We start from the raw sequence: 16,064 nt of genomic DNA on the forward strand, positions 1-16,064 counted from the left end.
ACTCAGCTGCAACAAAGTCCTTAAAGCAAGAAAAGGAGCTGATGATACATCATAAGTAACTGTTAATAGCCGATATTCTCTGATAGTCACAATGACTTTTATCAACTCGTATCTGCCTATACATCTGCTATAATATCCGTGGATAAGACATATTTATGAAGTCGAAAACCCAATAAAATAGTTAAAATATCTTGCTGTAGTTTTTTTCCAGTAAACAAGCACTGATTTAGAGAATTCTGATTTCCAATTCGAGCAGAAGCATTAAATACAACTCGCAACTTGGTAGTCAAACTCTCAAACATTCCTGGAAAAACAGGAGATAATTCGCTGAAAGGTAGAGCAACGGTATAACGACCAGAGTCGTCTCGACAAACATTCTCTACAAAATTTTTCTCACAAAGGATATCTTGAGGAGCGAACATTCTATTTCAGGAACAGTTTCTAAACTCCAAAACTGCTTTACAGACTCCTCCAACGAAACCATTTGATCCACGTGACAAAACAACGAGGTGGCAGATGTCATAGGAACCGAACTACAAGGACCTATAAGGACATAGCCAAAAACGGTATTAAGAGCATCAGCCATACCTCTAGGAGTTTGAACTTTACTCTCTAATAATAACTGAGAAAAGATATCAGCTCCAAGCAATAAGTCCACCTTACCAGATAGATGAAACCGAGGATCGGCTAACTTTAAATTAGCAATATAAGACCAATGCTCAACATCCAAACTAACAGCGGGTAGGTCCTCACAAGTTTTTGGCAACACAAACGCCTCACAATTAAAAATAGGATCCACTCTATCCACAGGTTTTATCTGAAGATCAACTCGACCAACCACTGTACTTTTTATAGCACCAATACCTTGTACCGATAAGGTAGCAGAAGAATGTCTAATACCTAACTGACGAATACAAGACTGAGATACAAAAGAGGTCATGCTGCCCCCATCAATTAAAGCTCGAACAGGTTGATACAATCCACAACCATCCATAATTTCTACCACAGCAGTAGCTAACAAAACGCTCGAGTTTTTTGAGGCATCACTACCTAAAGATGCAGCATGTGAGCTCAATGTTCCAGTATTAACCTGAGCGTCAGAAGAAGCAGTAGTCGGAGATGCAGCAACAGAAGTAGCGCCGTGAGTGGCACTTTCAGAGCTTTTAAAATGTAAAAGGCTATGGTGAGATGAATTGCAATGACCACAACGAGAGGTGACACTACAATTACGAGAATCATGTTTTTCTAAAGCAAAGACGCATTCTCTTACAAGCGTTGTACCGTTCATAAAGAGATTTATTTAAAAATAAAGAACAATTTTTTAAATGGTGATCGGCAGAACATAATGAACAAGTCGTCGTATTAGGCTTCGAAAAAAAAACTATAGCGATTACCTAGCAAATACCTATTTTCTAATTTATCATAAATCCTAACATAATTTTCTCTAGCTAAAGGCAAGGATTTAGCTAACCTTAAAGGGGGCCCTTCTAAACTTTGAATCAAATACGTTAATTTTTCCGTATCATCAACGTTAGGTCTACGGTGCACAAGAGCATCGAACAAGTCAAAAAAAGTAATTGCCGACGTAAAATCACCGGAATATTTAACTAGTTATAACTGCGGCAAACGAAAATTACTAGGAGGTTGTACTGCATTCGAAGCGACGATATTTTGCTCATTATTTTGACCATTATCATCATCTTTAAAGAGATCCGCGAAATTAGCCTTAATCTGATAATAATCATTCAAAAATTGGGAACGAATAATGTCCTCAGAATCTAATTGAGCATCCGTAGGTTCAGAGTTCAAAAGATTTGTAACGATGTTTTGATGATTTTTATTAAAACTCTCCAAAACATCATCTAATTCTGAGTACCGAACACGAAAAAGCGACTACTTATGAACCTCTGTAAGAGCAGAATTGGATAAACGCAATAACTTTTCTAAATCGTTCATTGCCATTCTCCTTTGAAAGGTATATTTTTTCAATTTGTCAGCCATTGTGGAGAAAAAAGAATAAAAATTTATTTAACCTAATCAAAATTCAAAATACTAATCAACGTTCCCTCGTCAAGTTGCCACTGGCATAAAGGGAATCCAATTTTAACTACAAATAAATTCTAAATACACAATATTTACCGGTTTAATTACCTAAACAATTAAACTAATAAATTTATCAAAAAACAAGAATCCTTATCAAGCTGCCGTAAAGGCGAGGACTTTAAAATTTGAAAACTCACAAAGTTCTGTGTATTGAATACCTGAAAATCATTCAAGGTCAACCAATTGACATTACCTGCTACACGAAATAAAGAGGCAAAAAACTGTACGCAATGTTTTTTTGGACGTTATTCCAAAATGCAAATTTTATTATAATACTCAAAAATTAATTGTTAACAAGCAATTGTATACAAACGAGGGAATTCAAGCCACCCTAACAATTATTGAACAATTAATTATAAAAACAATAAAGCTTAAATCTTTTAAAAAACCTACTCTCAAAACACCTTCAAAAAAAAACAACATACACGGCCGAAGTGACCAAAAAATGTGCGATCTTTGATGTTCAGATCATACAATAGGGGCTGGTTCTATGATTTTATAAAGGCGCTTTGCTACCGGGTCAATAAAAAACTTAAACTTAAGCAAAAAAGAATAGAATGATGAAATGAGGCGCAAAGAGGTCCACTTACCGTTTCAATCCTTGCATTTGGTCTTCAAGAGGGCCCTCAACTGCATTTACACTGCACCAAGGCCATATACGAAAAGGCCTTACAAGCTAGACTTTTAACACCGGCAAAACTAGCGAGCCGTTGGTTGAGTAGCAACTGGCGAGCCGTTGATTGTAGAGCAACTTACTTCTTTTCCTTTTGATGAACACAAGGCTTCAGTTTTTTGTGTTCATTAAAGCAAACCTCTTTTCTATCGCAATAAAAGGCAAAATAACTAGAGTTGGGCCATTTGCCTTCCTCGTGTAAATAAGTTAATTCAAATTTAAATGAAAATACAACAGTATGCATTCTGCATTCTCAAAAACAAATTAGTTCTACTCGAACAAAAATATTAGATAAAAGTGATTTGTTTTATAGTTTATTAAACGGAACCAAAAAATATTAGAATAGAAGCAAACTTAATGCTTTACCTAGGGTGTTGAATCTAGTAACACAAAACGAAAACTTCTTCCGCATAATTCCTGGATCTGACTGCATGTAAAAAAATGATACCAAAAGTGGTAAACAAATATCGACAATAGTCTAACAATAGCTAAAATAATTGCCGGAGTTCACGTCTCTGTCCGCCATGTGTCGCCGGGCTGAACTCTATCAGCCGACCGAAGAACTTGTAACAACATTTTACTTCACTGGAAACTAACCGGAACTTCACTTCATGACGACTATAACAGAACTGAACTTGAAGACGGACCTAACCGAACTAAACTTGAAGACAGCTCAGATGGAACTGAATCTTCTCTCCTCAGACTCTAACCAAAACGCGCTTTCCAAAATCACCACACGATCTTTCACATCGACAATCCAACGACCAATTACAGATTCAAAACACTCAATCAATTAAATCTTTGCCAATAAGAAGTTGCAAATTACGCTTCAAGCTCAACCCTCTGGCGTATACCAAAAAACGCTCATCCAATCAATGAAGAAAATACACAAAATTTCGCTCCACCCATTCTTCCCATGGAAAGTGTCAAATCAGCTGCTTTCACAACTCAGGCCTGTTCGCATCAAAAATGCTTAAGTCAGCTATAAGAACACTTGTTGGATTATATAAACACACTCAAAGGCTCTTATCGACATCCCAACTTTAAAATAAATAATACCCCGACTTTCTGTCGGTAAAAACAATTTACTGAAAGATTTATGGCTCTAATTTCTTTGACGGCAAACGATAACGTATACAAAGTCCCTCAGATCAAAATAGCTGTTATATTCACGCTAGAATCCTAAGAATCCTACGATCAACAAAATACACATTTTACATCGTGAGAAATGAATTACGTTATACCTACATACTCTAAAGCGATAGATTTGCGAGAACTCAACAACAATCTTTGAAAACAAATATGAATTCAACGATTCTGGCATATAGGGTGTAACGAAAGTGTTACAAATGTAAACTACATTGAAATTTTAAATAACTTTGGTACCGTTACACAGCCCCCCCACAATTTCAACTTGGTGCCAACCACAGATTGAAATCAGAACCAAAACAAAAAAACTGTAACGGTCCACACAAAAAAAGAAGACTAACACCATATAATCTCAAGACAAAAAAAGTTAAACTAGACATTCGACTTGACGAGTCGACTCCAGGTGCGGTTCGTTGGCTCTTAAGCAAAATTACCAATGGCAGATTTCTAATACAATGGCTCTAACCTAACCAAAAGGGTGGAACAGACCAGTGCTGAAGTTTCTGGAAACGGAAAAGTGTGGTGCTTCAAGCTCAGCAAAGGCGGGTGGCCAACAGGTAAGCTATTCGCATACAAAAAAGTAAAAAATATCAACTTCCAACCAGCAATTGAAACTTTCCAACTACAGGTTGAAACTACAAGAACAAAAAAGAAGAAGAAAGGATTGCCAATGTTCCTTAAAAATCTTCTGGGATTAATCGCGACGGAAAATTTCACAAATAAGGAAACTCCCAGAAAGACAAGAGATATTTTCTTAATAAAAAAAAAATAAAACAAAAATATAATTTTGAAAATAAAATGGTAAATGTCAAGAAGAAACGTTCTTAACGATATCAATCCAACCAAAACAGAAAGAATTGATTCAAAACAAAAAACAAAATAAACAAAAGCAAACTACAAAATAAGCAACTCGTTATAGTGAGTCCACTGATAACAAAAAAACAAGGCAAAACTAAAAGAGAGCTAAACAACTAAACTAAAATAACTATATACAGGAGATGTCAAGGATTCTTTGAACCAGGACCCCTAAAATATTTTAGTAATGACAACACGACAGTGTTGTCCTAAAACACAAATAACTGATTCGTCGTGTAATTGTTCAGAGGCCTTAGTCTCACGCTAATAAATACACTATACAACGCATAGACAAAATCGAAACACAAAATACGACAACGCCATACGTCATCATCAACAACATATCGCACAAAATACGACCACGCAATACGTCATCGTCAACAAAATATAGGCACGCTATGTTACCGCTTTATTGGACGCATGAGCTTCTCAAAAAGATCATGTAAACTAGATCGAAATTTCAAATAACTTTGGTACCGTTACAAGACCTGATGACTGTCAGACTCATAGAATGATTGTCACACCAATAATGGCATACGCGACAGAAACACGACCTGACACAGAGAGAACAAAACAGCGGAGATTAAAACCTTTCGAAAAATCACCCGTGTTGAGCTGCCCCCCCCCACTTGCAAAAATTAAAAAACAAATAGCGTTATGAGCTTTCATATTCTGCACATCAAAAATTTGGACTTGTTACACTTACCAGGAATTTATTATTTTAGTGGGGGGGGGGGGCGCAAAAGAATATATCTTATTTGTTTATATATGGTTTATATTTTTTGTCATTGTGTTTCTTAAGTTTTCTACCTTTAATAGTTTTTTAGTTGTATTTTGCGAACATTTTGTTGTTGATGTTGTGTAGTTTTTAGTTGCAGAAGTACTTGAACGACTTTATTTAGTTTTAAGCAGTGAATAAATAAACATGAGTGAATATTTTCGAAAGTTGTTGGCAGACAACACAGATGTTGCTTGTAGGTACAGTAGTTATTTAGTATTTTTATAGGACATTTTATAGCATTTAACCATTTTTTGTCTCTCAGATCATAACTTATTTCAGTTGGTTTTATGCTTAAAATGTAGCACTGATGGTAACCGATAAAACTGAACCTTATCACGATTAATTCGCATTCCGCACTTCAAAACACAAGAGAAATGAAGCTTATTATCCATGATACTATAAATAACAAGATAATATATTGCACATCCGGAAGTCGTGACGTAACTGGAGACCGGCAAGTTCGTAATGGTTGGTAATCATTCGTAATGTCCGATTACTTTGAATTGTTCGCGGTTGTATTTTATATTTTATCTTTGACAGTTATTTCGACTGGAATCTCGACACTAAATTTTTTTTGACTACATTGAAGTTTAATTTTATTTTGCTAATTGAATAATTTCATCACATAATGCATACAAATCCCATTTAACTTTAACAAGAATTCAAATTCAACTTCCGGTCTCCAGTTATATCATCAATGCGCGAGCTCGGACGTATTTGCGCTACGGGAAAATACTATCTCTTTATTTATAGTATCATGCTATTATCTATTCTTCCAGTAAAAATGTTAAAATAATCCGTGTACAAAACAAATGTACAAATAAATGCAACTAAAGTTATCTAAAACACATTAAGAACTACATATCAGAATCATAATGACATTTATGTTTGCCTCCTAGCCTCCATATTGATTTAATTTTGACAGCATGTTGAAATGCCCTATCTTTTATTTATAGGTTCAAAGCCATCTACACAATAATCTCAATATAAAATTCACTCCGAGTTAAAAATAAATTAAGAAAACATTTTAACTCCAAAGAATTACATTACATGAAGCGGGAGTGTATATTACTCTCGTCGGCAGCTTATTATTTTCGAGAAGTCTTACCCTGCCAATTTAAAGTTTTCATTATCTCTAAATATACAATCAACAAGGATCAGTCTTATGATTTCAATTTCACCTGCCTCTAAGTTCTTCAAACAAATATGGCATCACCTTACAATGAAATAAGAGATAAAAATAATGAGTTTAGACTAGAGTGACGGGATACGTTAGAAGGTATACACAACACCAAACTTATATAAAATCATCATTTATTTCAAACCAATATTTTTATTTCTTTGGAAAACTTGTTATTCTTTTTCTCATGATCATCTTTCAGTGCGTCACAGTTTTTCGATTTCTTTCTAACGCATTAAATTGTATGTGACAGAAAAAAGGCACGTCCGTGATTACAGACATTTACAAAATTTATTCTAGTTATTCTAGTTGTCGATTGATGGCGCCATAATAAAAAAAATAATTTTTTTTAATTAGATAATAATATTACAAATATAATCTGTATAATTTATAAGACTATACAAATCAAAGAAAATACCATTTTATAAATACAAAAAACACATTTGATTTGTTTTTATTCCGAGTTGAAAATAAAATGTGACAACTGTCAGATTTAACTAAAATGTCATGTTAGAATAAGTGTCATAAATGTGTATTATCACGGACTTACCCTTTTTCCTATCATTTGTTACGCACTGAAAAATGCTCATGAAAAGGACAATATCTGCTGTAGCGAATAATAAAGGTCTATCACTGACTGTTGTCCTCTTGTATTCTGCCATGTGTATTTGTATTTCATGACATGTTTAAAGAAGGGGTCGTTGATTTTCATGTTATTGTTTGTCCAAAATATTTTTAGTAGTTCCCCGTTTTCGTTCATAGTCTCTTCGTTGAAACTTTGCATTACGAAGCTCAGTGGTTCATCAAGGACACCGTATAAACTAATAAAATTACGACACAGTAATGAGAAACATACTTTAAAAATTTATATAACGAGAGTGAAGACCTGGAACAGATACAAAATGGACATGAGGAGGACAACTAATGACATTGAGATAACAAACAATAATATAGAAAATATCACAAATGCCCTTAAGAACAGGAAAAGTACTGGACCTGACGATATCACCAATGAGATGCTTAAACATGGACGGAAAAAAATGTAGAATGAATTACTAACCTTATTTAAGAATTTTATAGAAGAACAGAGAATACCGAGCGAATGGAAAAACAGCATAACAATACCCATTTCCAAAAAGGGAGAGAAAACACATCCAGAAAACTATACGGGAATAACACCGCTTAACAGCACCACTAAAGCATTCACAAAAACTATACTGAAGGAAATCGTCAAAATTATAACCACATAGAAAGAACAACAAAGTTCCCGGAAAATAGATCTACCATTGATGCAATACTTGTTTTCAGACATATTGCGGAAAAATTCATATAATTTAATAAACCTGCAGAGGTGTATGTGTTTCGTCGATGTGACCCAGGCTTTTGACAAAGTGGGATTAAAGGACGTGTTAGAAATAATGGGAGAAAAAGAATAGACCACGGGCTAGTTAACCTAGTACAAGATATTAACAAACAATTTAAAACAAAAATAAGAGTAGGACATTTTTTTACAACAGAAGACATAGTTATAAATACAGGAATACGCCACGGCGATTCACTGAGCCCTTTTAGATTTAATAATAGACAAAATAATAGGAAACCTATCCAGACCATTTAAGACGGGTATCACATTCTTTAGAGTCGTTTGCTACGCTGATGATACTGTCCTTATCTCTGATTCTGAAGACAATCTCCAAAGGCTACTGCATGCATTTAATACTAAAGCTAAAGAACTATATATTATGCTCGTCAACACCGAGAAGACTAAGTACCTAGTAATTTTCAAAGAACCTATAAGATGCAAATTAGAAATTGACTCCAAAATCTGTGAAACAGGTGAACCACTTTAAATATTTTGTAGCGGAAATAAGCTATGGAAATCTCTCAAAAGAAGTCAGAGAACAAACAATGAAAGAAGCTAGAATGTCGAGATGCCTGAAAGAAATCGCATGGGAGAACAAACATGTAAATACAGAAAGCAAAGTCAAAATATGTAAAACAACAATAGGACCTATTGGTTCGGCCCTGATAAATAAGTAGAAACCGTTGCTTCAAAACATCAAAAGTGTTAATTACAATCAAAGTGAACCAACAACATTTAAGACTGTAAGTTTTAATATTATATATATTAGTTAAATTTTAATTCGCATCCTGGACTGGTTTTATTGGTTTTTCATGTGGTTTTATTTACCGTAAATAACCAAAATTTATCAATAATAAACAACAACCAGTGTTGTTTTTTTTTTGGTACAGATGTTACTATACAGAACGTCTCTACAATGAGTAAATCTTACTCCTCAATTGCCTCACAGCAGAATTTTTTTCCTACGAAAGAGCAGGCGATAATATTTATTGCTATAAATAATGCCCCTATCCAAGATTACTTGAATCCGTTAGGTACCTTAATAAATCCAAAAAATATTTTATTTTCGTCTCGTTTATCCAATAAGGAAATATGAATGTACTTACCTAAGTAGCAAATTCACCGTAGGTAACTTTATGAAGAACTATGGTTCTATACAAGTACTAGGAGAAACCGTACGAGCTAGACGACTTATAACTCAGCAGAAATATTAGTATTATCCAATGTCTGCCCGACAATCCCACACGATGTTCTCATCCGAGAATTGAAAGAAATGTATCCGATTTTTTTTGGTAAAAAGATTAAGTGTAAAACGTTTTATTTACCTGTAACATTATTAGTTGACCTAAGATCAAAAATCGTATTGTTTGTAGAAGAAATTGTGCCATTTTCGTCATCATAGTCAAACGACACAACTTTTAGTGTAGGCGTATCAATGTAGTATAATTTGTTGTTTGCTTTGTTCCATGCTAGACCGTTACTAGTAGCCACGGGTTGCGCTGCTATTTTAGGGTCGTTTAAATTTTCTCTGGTAATGGTGTAAAAGAGTCCATCCTCGAAAAACAGCATAACAATACCCATTTCCAAAAAGGGAGAGAAAACACATTTAGAAAACTATACGCGAATAACACCGCTTAACAGCACCCTTAAAGCATTCACAAAAACTATACTGGAGGAAATCGTCAAAACTATAACCACATAGGAAGAACAACAAGGTTTCCGGAAAATAGATCTACCATTGATGCAATATTTGTTATCAGACATATTGCGGAAAAATTCATATAATTTAATAAACCTGCAGAGATGTATGTGTTTCGTCGATGTGACCCAGGCTTTTGACAAAGTGGGATTAAAGGACGTGTTAGAAATAATGGGAGAAAAAGGACTAGACCACAGGCTAGTTAACCTAGTACAAGATATTAACAAATAATTTAAAACAAAAATAAGATTAGGACATTTTTTTACAACAGAAGACATAGTTATAAATACAGGAATACGCCACGGCGATTCACTGACCCCTTTTAGATTTAATAATAGACAAAATAATAGGAAAACTTTCCAGACCATTTAAGACGGGTAACACATTCTTTAGAGTCGTTTGCTACGTTGACGATGCTGTCCTTATCTCCGATTCTGAAGACAATCTCCAAAGGCTACTGCATGCATTTAATACTAAAGCTAAAGAACTATATATTATGCTCGTCAACACCGAGAAGACTAAGTACCTAGTAATTTTCAAAGAACCTATAAGATGCAAATTAGAAATTGACTCCAAAAACTGTGAAACAGGTGAACCACTTTAAATATTTTGTAGCGGAAATAACAAGCTATGGAAATCTCTCAAAAGAAGTCAGAGAACAAACAATGAAAGAAGCTAGAATGTCGAGATGCCTGAAAGAAATCGCATGGAAGAACAAACATGTAAATACTGAAAGCAAAGTCAAAATATGTAAAACAACAATAGGACCTATTGGTTCGGCCCTGATAAATAAGTAGAAACAGTTGTTTCAAAACATCAAAAGTGTTAATTACAATCAAAGTGAACCAACAGCATTTAAGACTGTAAGTTTTAATATAATATATATTAGTTAAACTTTAATTCGCATCCTGGACTGGTTTTATTGGTTTTTCATGTGGTTTTATTATACCGTAAATAACCAGAATTTATCAATAATAAACAACAACCAGTGTTGTTTTTTTTGGCACAGATCTTACTATACAGAACGTCTCTAAAATGAGTAAATTTTACTCCTTAATTGCCTCACAGCAGAATTTTTTTCCTACGAAAGAGCAGGCGATAATATTTAGTGCTATAAATAATGCCCCTATCCAAGATTACTTGAATCCGTTATAGGCTATTGATTATGTTCAAAATAAGAGAGCTAAAAGGAACTACAACGTTAACAAGATTTTATTGTCTCATATGGTCAATGGACCTCTATATTTAAAAAAACCGCGGAGTGCTACCATTTAAATGGGTGCGTTTTTGAGAAAGGGGTGAATTAGTCCCTAGGTACAGGGTGAATTAAGGTGAGTTCCATTCACTTTTAGTACACACATTTCTAAAGTAAAATTGTTCCAGGATAAATTTACTATCGAAATATCATATTTTAAAGTCAAAAGTATTTTTTTTTACAAAAATACATTCAAAAGAAAAGCAAGAAAAAAACACGAATAACGCAATTTTGTTTTTTGCCCCATAATTTTTTTCCACAGCGATATAGGTATAGGCATTGCTTCAGCGAAAAATAACTCTCATCCTTCCTCTTTAAAACGATGTTTGGTAGAAGTCTCTAGGATTTATACTTTCCGAATTAGGATTTTTCAAAATATGCCGCTCACAGAATTTTTAAGCCATTTTCCCCATTATTTCGCAAACATTGTTCTGTAACTTTTTTCTACGCCTTTCTAGGTATATGCAATGGTACATTTAGTAGAAAGAGAAGTCAATTGCCTATAAAATCGTCTACTGTGTAAGGCCGTACGACTATTTTTAAACAAGTTATGCTTTTTTAAGGTTTTATACTTTTAATGATTTTTGATATTTTTTATGATTATTTTTTAAATTTCTCATTATGACTTTTTTTCTTATACATTTAGGTATATACATTCTGGAATAAAAAAAGCTTATTTTCTTTACTTTAAAATGGTGTATCGAAATCACCTCTAGGACTATTTTTAAACAAGATATCCGTAGGATATCAAAGGGTATCCGTAATTTGAGAGAAATTTAAATTTTTTTTTTCAATTAGAAGAATATAATTGCATATTGTAACATAATTTTTAATTCCAAATAACTTTTCTTAATAGCCCTTTTCGATATTGTGAAATATAAAGGTACTTTACTCTTGAGCGAAATTCATATTTTTTAACATACCTCGTATACTATTGATAAAATTTTATGTCTGATGATTACATCTTAGGTTTTAGACTATGCAGAGCATTTTATAAAGAATAATTTTTTTCAATAAGTTAATAATAAAAAGTTTTCCATATGGTTCCAACTTAGTGGGACCTATTGCATGTCAAACTTTGAAAAAGCATATCTTGTTTAAAAATAGACCTAGAGGTGATTGCAATACACCATTTTAAAGTAAATATAATAAGCTTTTCTTCTATTGCACAATGTATATACCTAAATACCCAACAAAAAATTTATAATGAGAAATTTAAAAATAATCGTAAAATATATCAAAAATCATTAAAGGTGTAGAATTTTGAAAATCCATATCTTACTTAAAAATAATCATACAGCCTTCTGTAGTAGACCGTTTTAAAGGTAATTGACTTTCCTTACTACTTAATGTAACATTGATATACCTGAAGCTGCGTAAAAAAAGTTACAGAACAATGTTTGCGAAGTAACAAGGAAAATGGCCCAAAATTGTTGTGAGTGGCGAAATTTGAAAAATCATATTTTGAAAACTATAAATCATAAAGACTTACACCAAACGTCATTTTAAAGAGGAGGGATTTAAGTTTTTTTTTTTAGTGAAGCAATGCCTATACCTATATCCCCGTGGAAAAAAGTTATAGTGCAAGAAACAAAAATGCTACCTTTCGTGTTTTTTTCTTGCTCTTCTTTTGAATATAATTTTGTAAAAAAAATTATTTTTGACTTTAAAATGTGATATTTCGATAGTAATTTTAATCTGGAAAATTTTTCCTGTAGACGTGTTCGTACCAAACGTGCATAGAACTCACCCTAATTCGCCTTGTGCCTAGGGACTAATTCACACCTTTCTTAAAAACGCACCCCATTGACTATATGAAATAATAAAACCCCGTTAACGTTGTAGTTCCTTTCTAAAATACATTATCAATAGCCTATTAGGCACCTTAATAAATCCAAAAAATATTTTATTTTCGTCTCGTTTATCCAATAACAGAATATGAATGTACTTACCTAGTAAGTAGCAAATTCACCGTAGATAACTTTATGAAGAACTATGGTTCTATACAAGTACTAGAAATAACCGTACGAGCTAGACGACTTATAATTCAGCAGAAATATTAGTATTATCCAATGTCTGCCCGACAATCCCACACGATGTTCTCATCCGAGAATTGAAAGACATTTATCCGATTTTTTTTGGTAAAAATATTAAGTGTAAAACGTTTTATTTACCTGTAACATTATTAGTTGACCTAAGATCAAAAATCGTATTGTTTGTAGAAGAAATTGTGCCATTTTCGTCATCATAGTCAAACGACACAACTTTTAGTGTAGGCGTATCAATGTAGTATAATTTGTTGTTTGCTTTGTTCCATGCTAGACCGTTACTAGTAGCCACGGGTTGCGCTGCTATTTTAGGGTCGTTTAAATTTTCTCTGGTAATGGTGTAAAAGAGTCCTCGTCCTTCAGATCCCATTGTTCCTAAAACGAAATAGTTCTTTTAGTTATTTTAAGAATTTTTAGCAACGATTCAATGAGGACATGAAAAATGAAAATGGAGAACTACTTATTAACTTTTGTTCTCAGAAGGAATTACGAATAAACAATACGTTTTTCAGACACAAATATCAACAAAACTATGTATTCCAAAATACAAGAGGACACAGATCTGTTATTGATTATATATTGACAAACAAAAACATTCACCAAGTATTAGGCATAAGAGGATTAAGTGCAGCTAATATTGGAAGCAATCACAAGTTAGTACTTGGAAAATCAGAATACAGCTACAAGCAAACAGGAAAGAAGCCCCTATTAAATGTGAGACAAAAATAAAGGAAGAACAGCTATGAGATTTGTCAACAAGAGATCTATACCAGAGAAGACTTCAAAAAGTACTGAATGAAGACTACACGACACCGGAAGAAGATGTAGAAGAAAGTTGGAGGAAAATTAGAAATTATATCAAAATAGCAGCAACGTAACTAACGGAAGAGAAAATGGGAAACAAACAATTCGGTTTCAGAGAAGAATTGGGAACAAGGGAAGCTTTGTTCTCAATGTTAAAATTACTTCAACGATCATGGGAAGTACAGAAACCAATTTACGTCTGATTTATAGATTTTGAGAAGGCGTTTGATAGAGTTCAACATAATAGGTTGTTTGAATATCTAGAAATGATTGGAATAAACGATAAAGATCTGAGACTTTTACAACATCTATATTGGAATCAAGAACCTTCTATTCTGGTAGACGGCAACGAAACAGACAAAATTTGCATTCAAAGAGGTGTCAGACAGGGTTGTGTGTTAGCCCAACTTTGTTTAACGTATACTCAGAAATACTTTTTAATGAAGCCTTGGAAGGACAATGTGGAGTTCGAATCGGGGGAGAAACTATTAACAACATCAGATATGCAGACGACACCGCGATCATGGCTGAAAATATCGAAGATCTTCAATTCCTTATAGATCGAGTCACTAGAGAATGCTCCAATAACGGACTTAACATAAATGCAACAAAGACAAAGTTACTTGTGGTTAGTAAACAAGACGTCGGCCCTATGCAACTAATTGTCAATGATGAATCAATAACAAAAGTTAACCATTTTAAATACCTAGGATGTTGAATAAACGAGACACTAAATCCGGATGAAGAAATTAAAACTCGTATAGAAATTGCAAGAGGAGCATTTATGAAACTTAGATCTATTCTGAGCAACTCTCAGCTGAACTTACAACTAAGAATCAAGTTCCTAAAATGTTATGTGTATCCTGTATTACTATATGGATGTGAAACCTAGATCATGAAGGTTAACATGATGAACAAATTAGAAGCCTTTGAGATGTGGTCGTATCGTAGAATGCTCAGAATATCTTGGGTCCAACGCATTTCAAACAGAGAAGTCTTAAACAGAGTAGGTCAAGGCGAAGGTGACTTAATGAAGATGATAAAAAAGAGAAAACTTGAATATCTGGGGCATATAATGAGAGGTAGCAGATACAGGATGCTGCAGTTAATACTCAATGGAAAGATCGACGGAAAAAGGGGAATTGGTCGAAAGAAATATTCATGGCTCCGAAACCTTCGTCAATGGACTGGCTTATCAGCAGATCAATTGTTACATGCCGCACAAGATCGAGAACGATATCGGCAAATTGTTATGGAAGCTACCCACGCCTAAAAATTTGGGCACGGTACTTAAAGAAGAAGAACTAACGGAAGTACTTATGTAACGTAAGATAAGTAAACAAATACGAAAAAAAGGAGAACACCGTGGTTATGTGAAGTAATAAAAATAAAATGCCAAGAAAAAATCTACTTAGGACACAAATCTAAAAAGGAGACAAACATATGAAGGATATTAAAAGAGTATGAAATGAATGAAACTCAATAGAAAGAAGGAAGAAAACAGAACATTAGGAAGTATTTTCAAAAGAGATGGAGCACGCCTTCTATGGGATTCAAAAGGAAATGTGGAAAATAATACGAGGTCAAATAGCAGAGACGAACGAATTGATAGAATAAAATATATTGAGACAAATACATCGAAAACTTACCTAAAAAAACTGTATCAAACACCTAAACACGCAGAACTGGAAACATCAGGATTAGAATCGGATGAACAAACAGAAATTTAAAGATATAGGAACGCCATAAAAAAGATGGAAAATCGAAAAGCACCTGGGAAAGATGAAATAGCCAATGAACTTTTAAAATACGGAGAAGAGAGACTTCACAAAGAACTGAATATCCTAATAAGTAAAATACATATAGGAAGAATTCCAGAAGAATGGAGAAAAAAGAAAGGTGCTAGGGCAGACCCCAGTAAGAAATAAAATAGAAATGAAAGAAAATGGAATAATAACAGAATCCATAGAAGCAAACACAGGAATCAGGCAAGGAGATTCACTAAGTCTTCTACTGTTTAACATAATGTTGGATGCAATAATAAAACAACTGAAGAAAAAAAGAGAGTACAAAATGGGCGATCTTCTTCATCTTTTAGTACCCTGTCCGATTATAGAACGTTGGCGATCATATTGATAATACTAACTTTATTTA

At 33.7% G+C, this 16,064-nt stretch overlaps 1 protein-coding gene across 1 annotated transcript in view; it reads right to left on the bottom strand.

Moving 5' to 3' along the window:
- Positions 1-16,064, bottom strand: part of LOC114331748 (putative sugar lactone lactonase YvrE) — a 240,834-nt gene that overhangs the window by 186,280 nt on the left and 38,490 nt on the right. Inside the window, exon 4 of the mRNA XM_050649600.1 lies at positions 13,233-13,481. Within this exon, the coding sequence (XP_050505557.1) occupies positions 13,233-13,481 (249 nt within the window). The remainder of the gene's footprint in view (positions 1-13,232; positions 13,482-16,064) is intronic.

This window comes from Diabrotica virgifera, chromosome 4 (assembly GCF_917563875.1).
Source record: "Diabrotica virgifera virgifera chromosome 4, PGI_DIABVI_V3a".
In the NCBI taxonomy this organism is placed as follows: Eukaryota; Metazoa; Arthropoda; class Insecta; order Coleoptera; family Chrysomelidae; genus Diabrotica; species Diabrotica virgifera.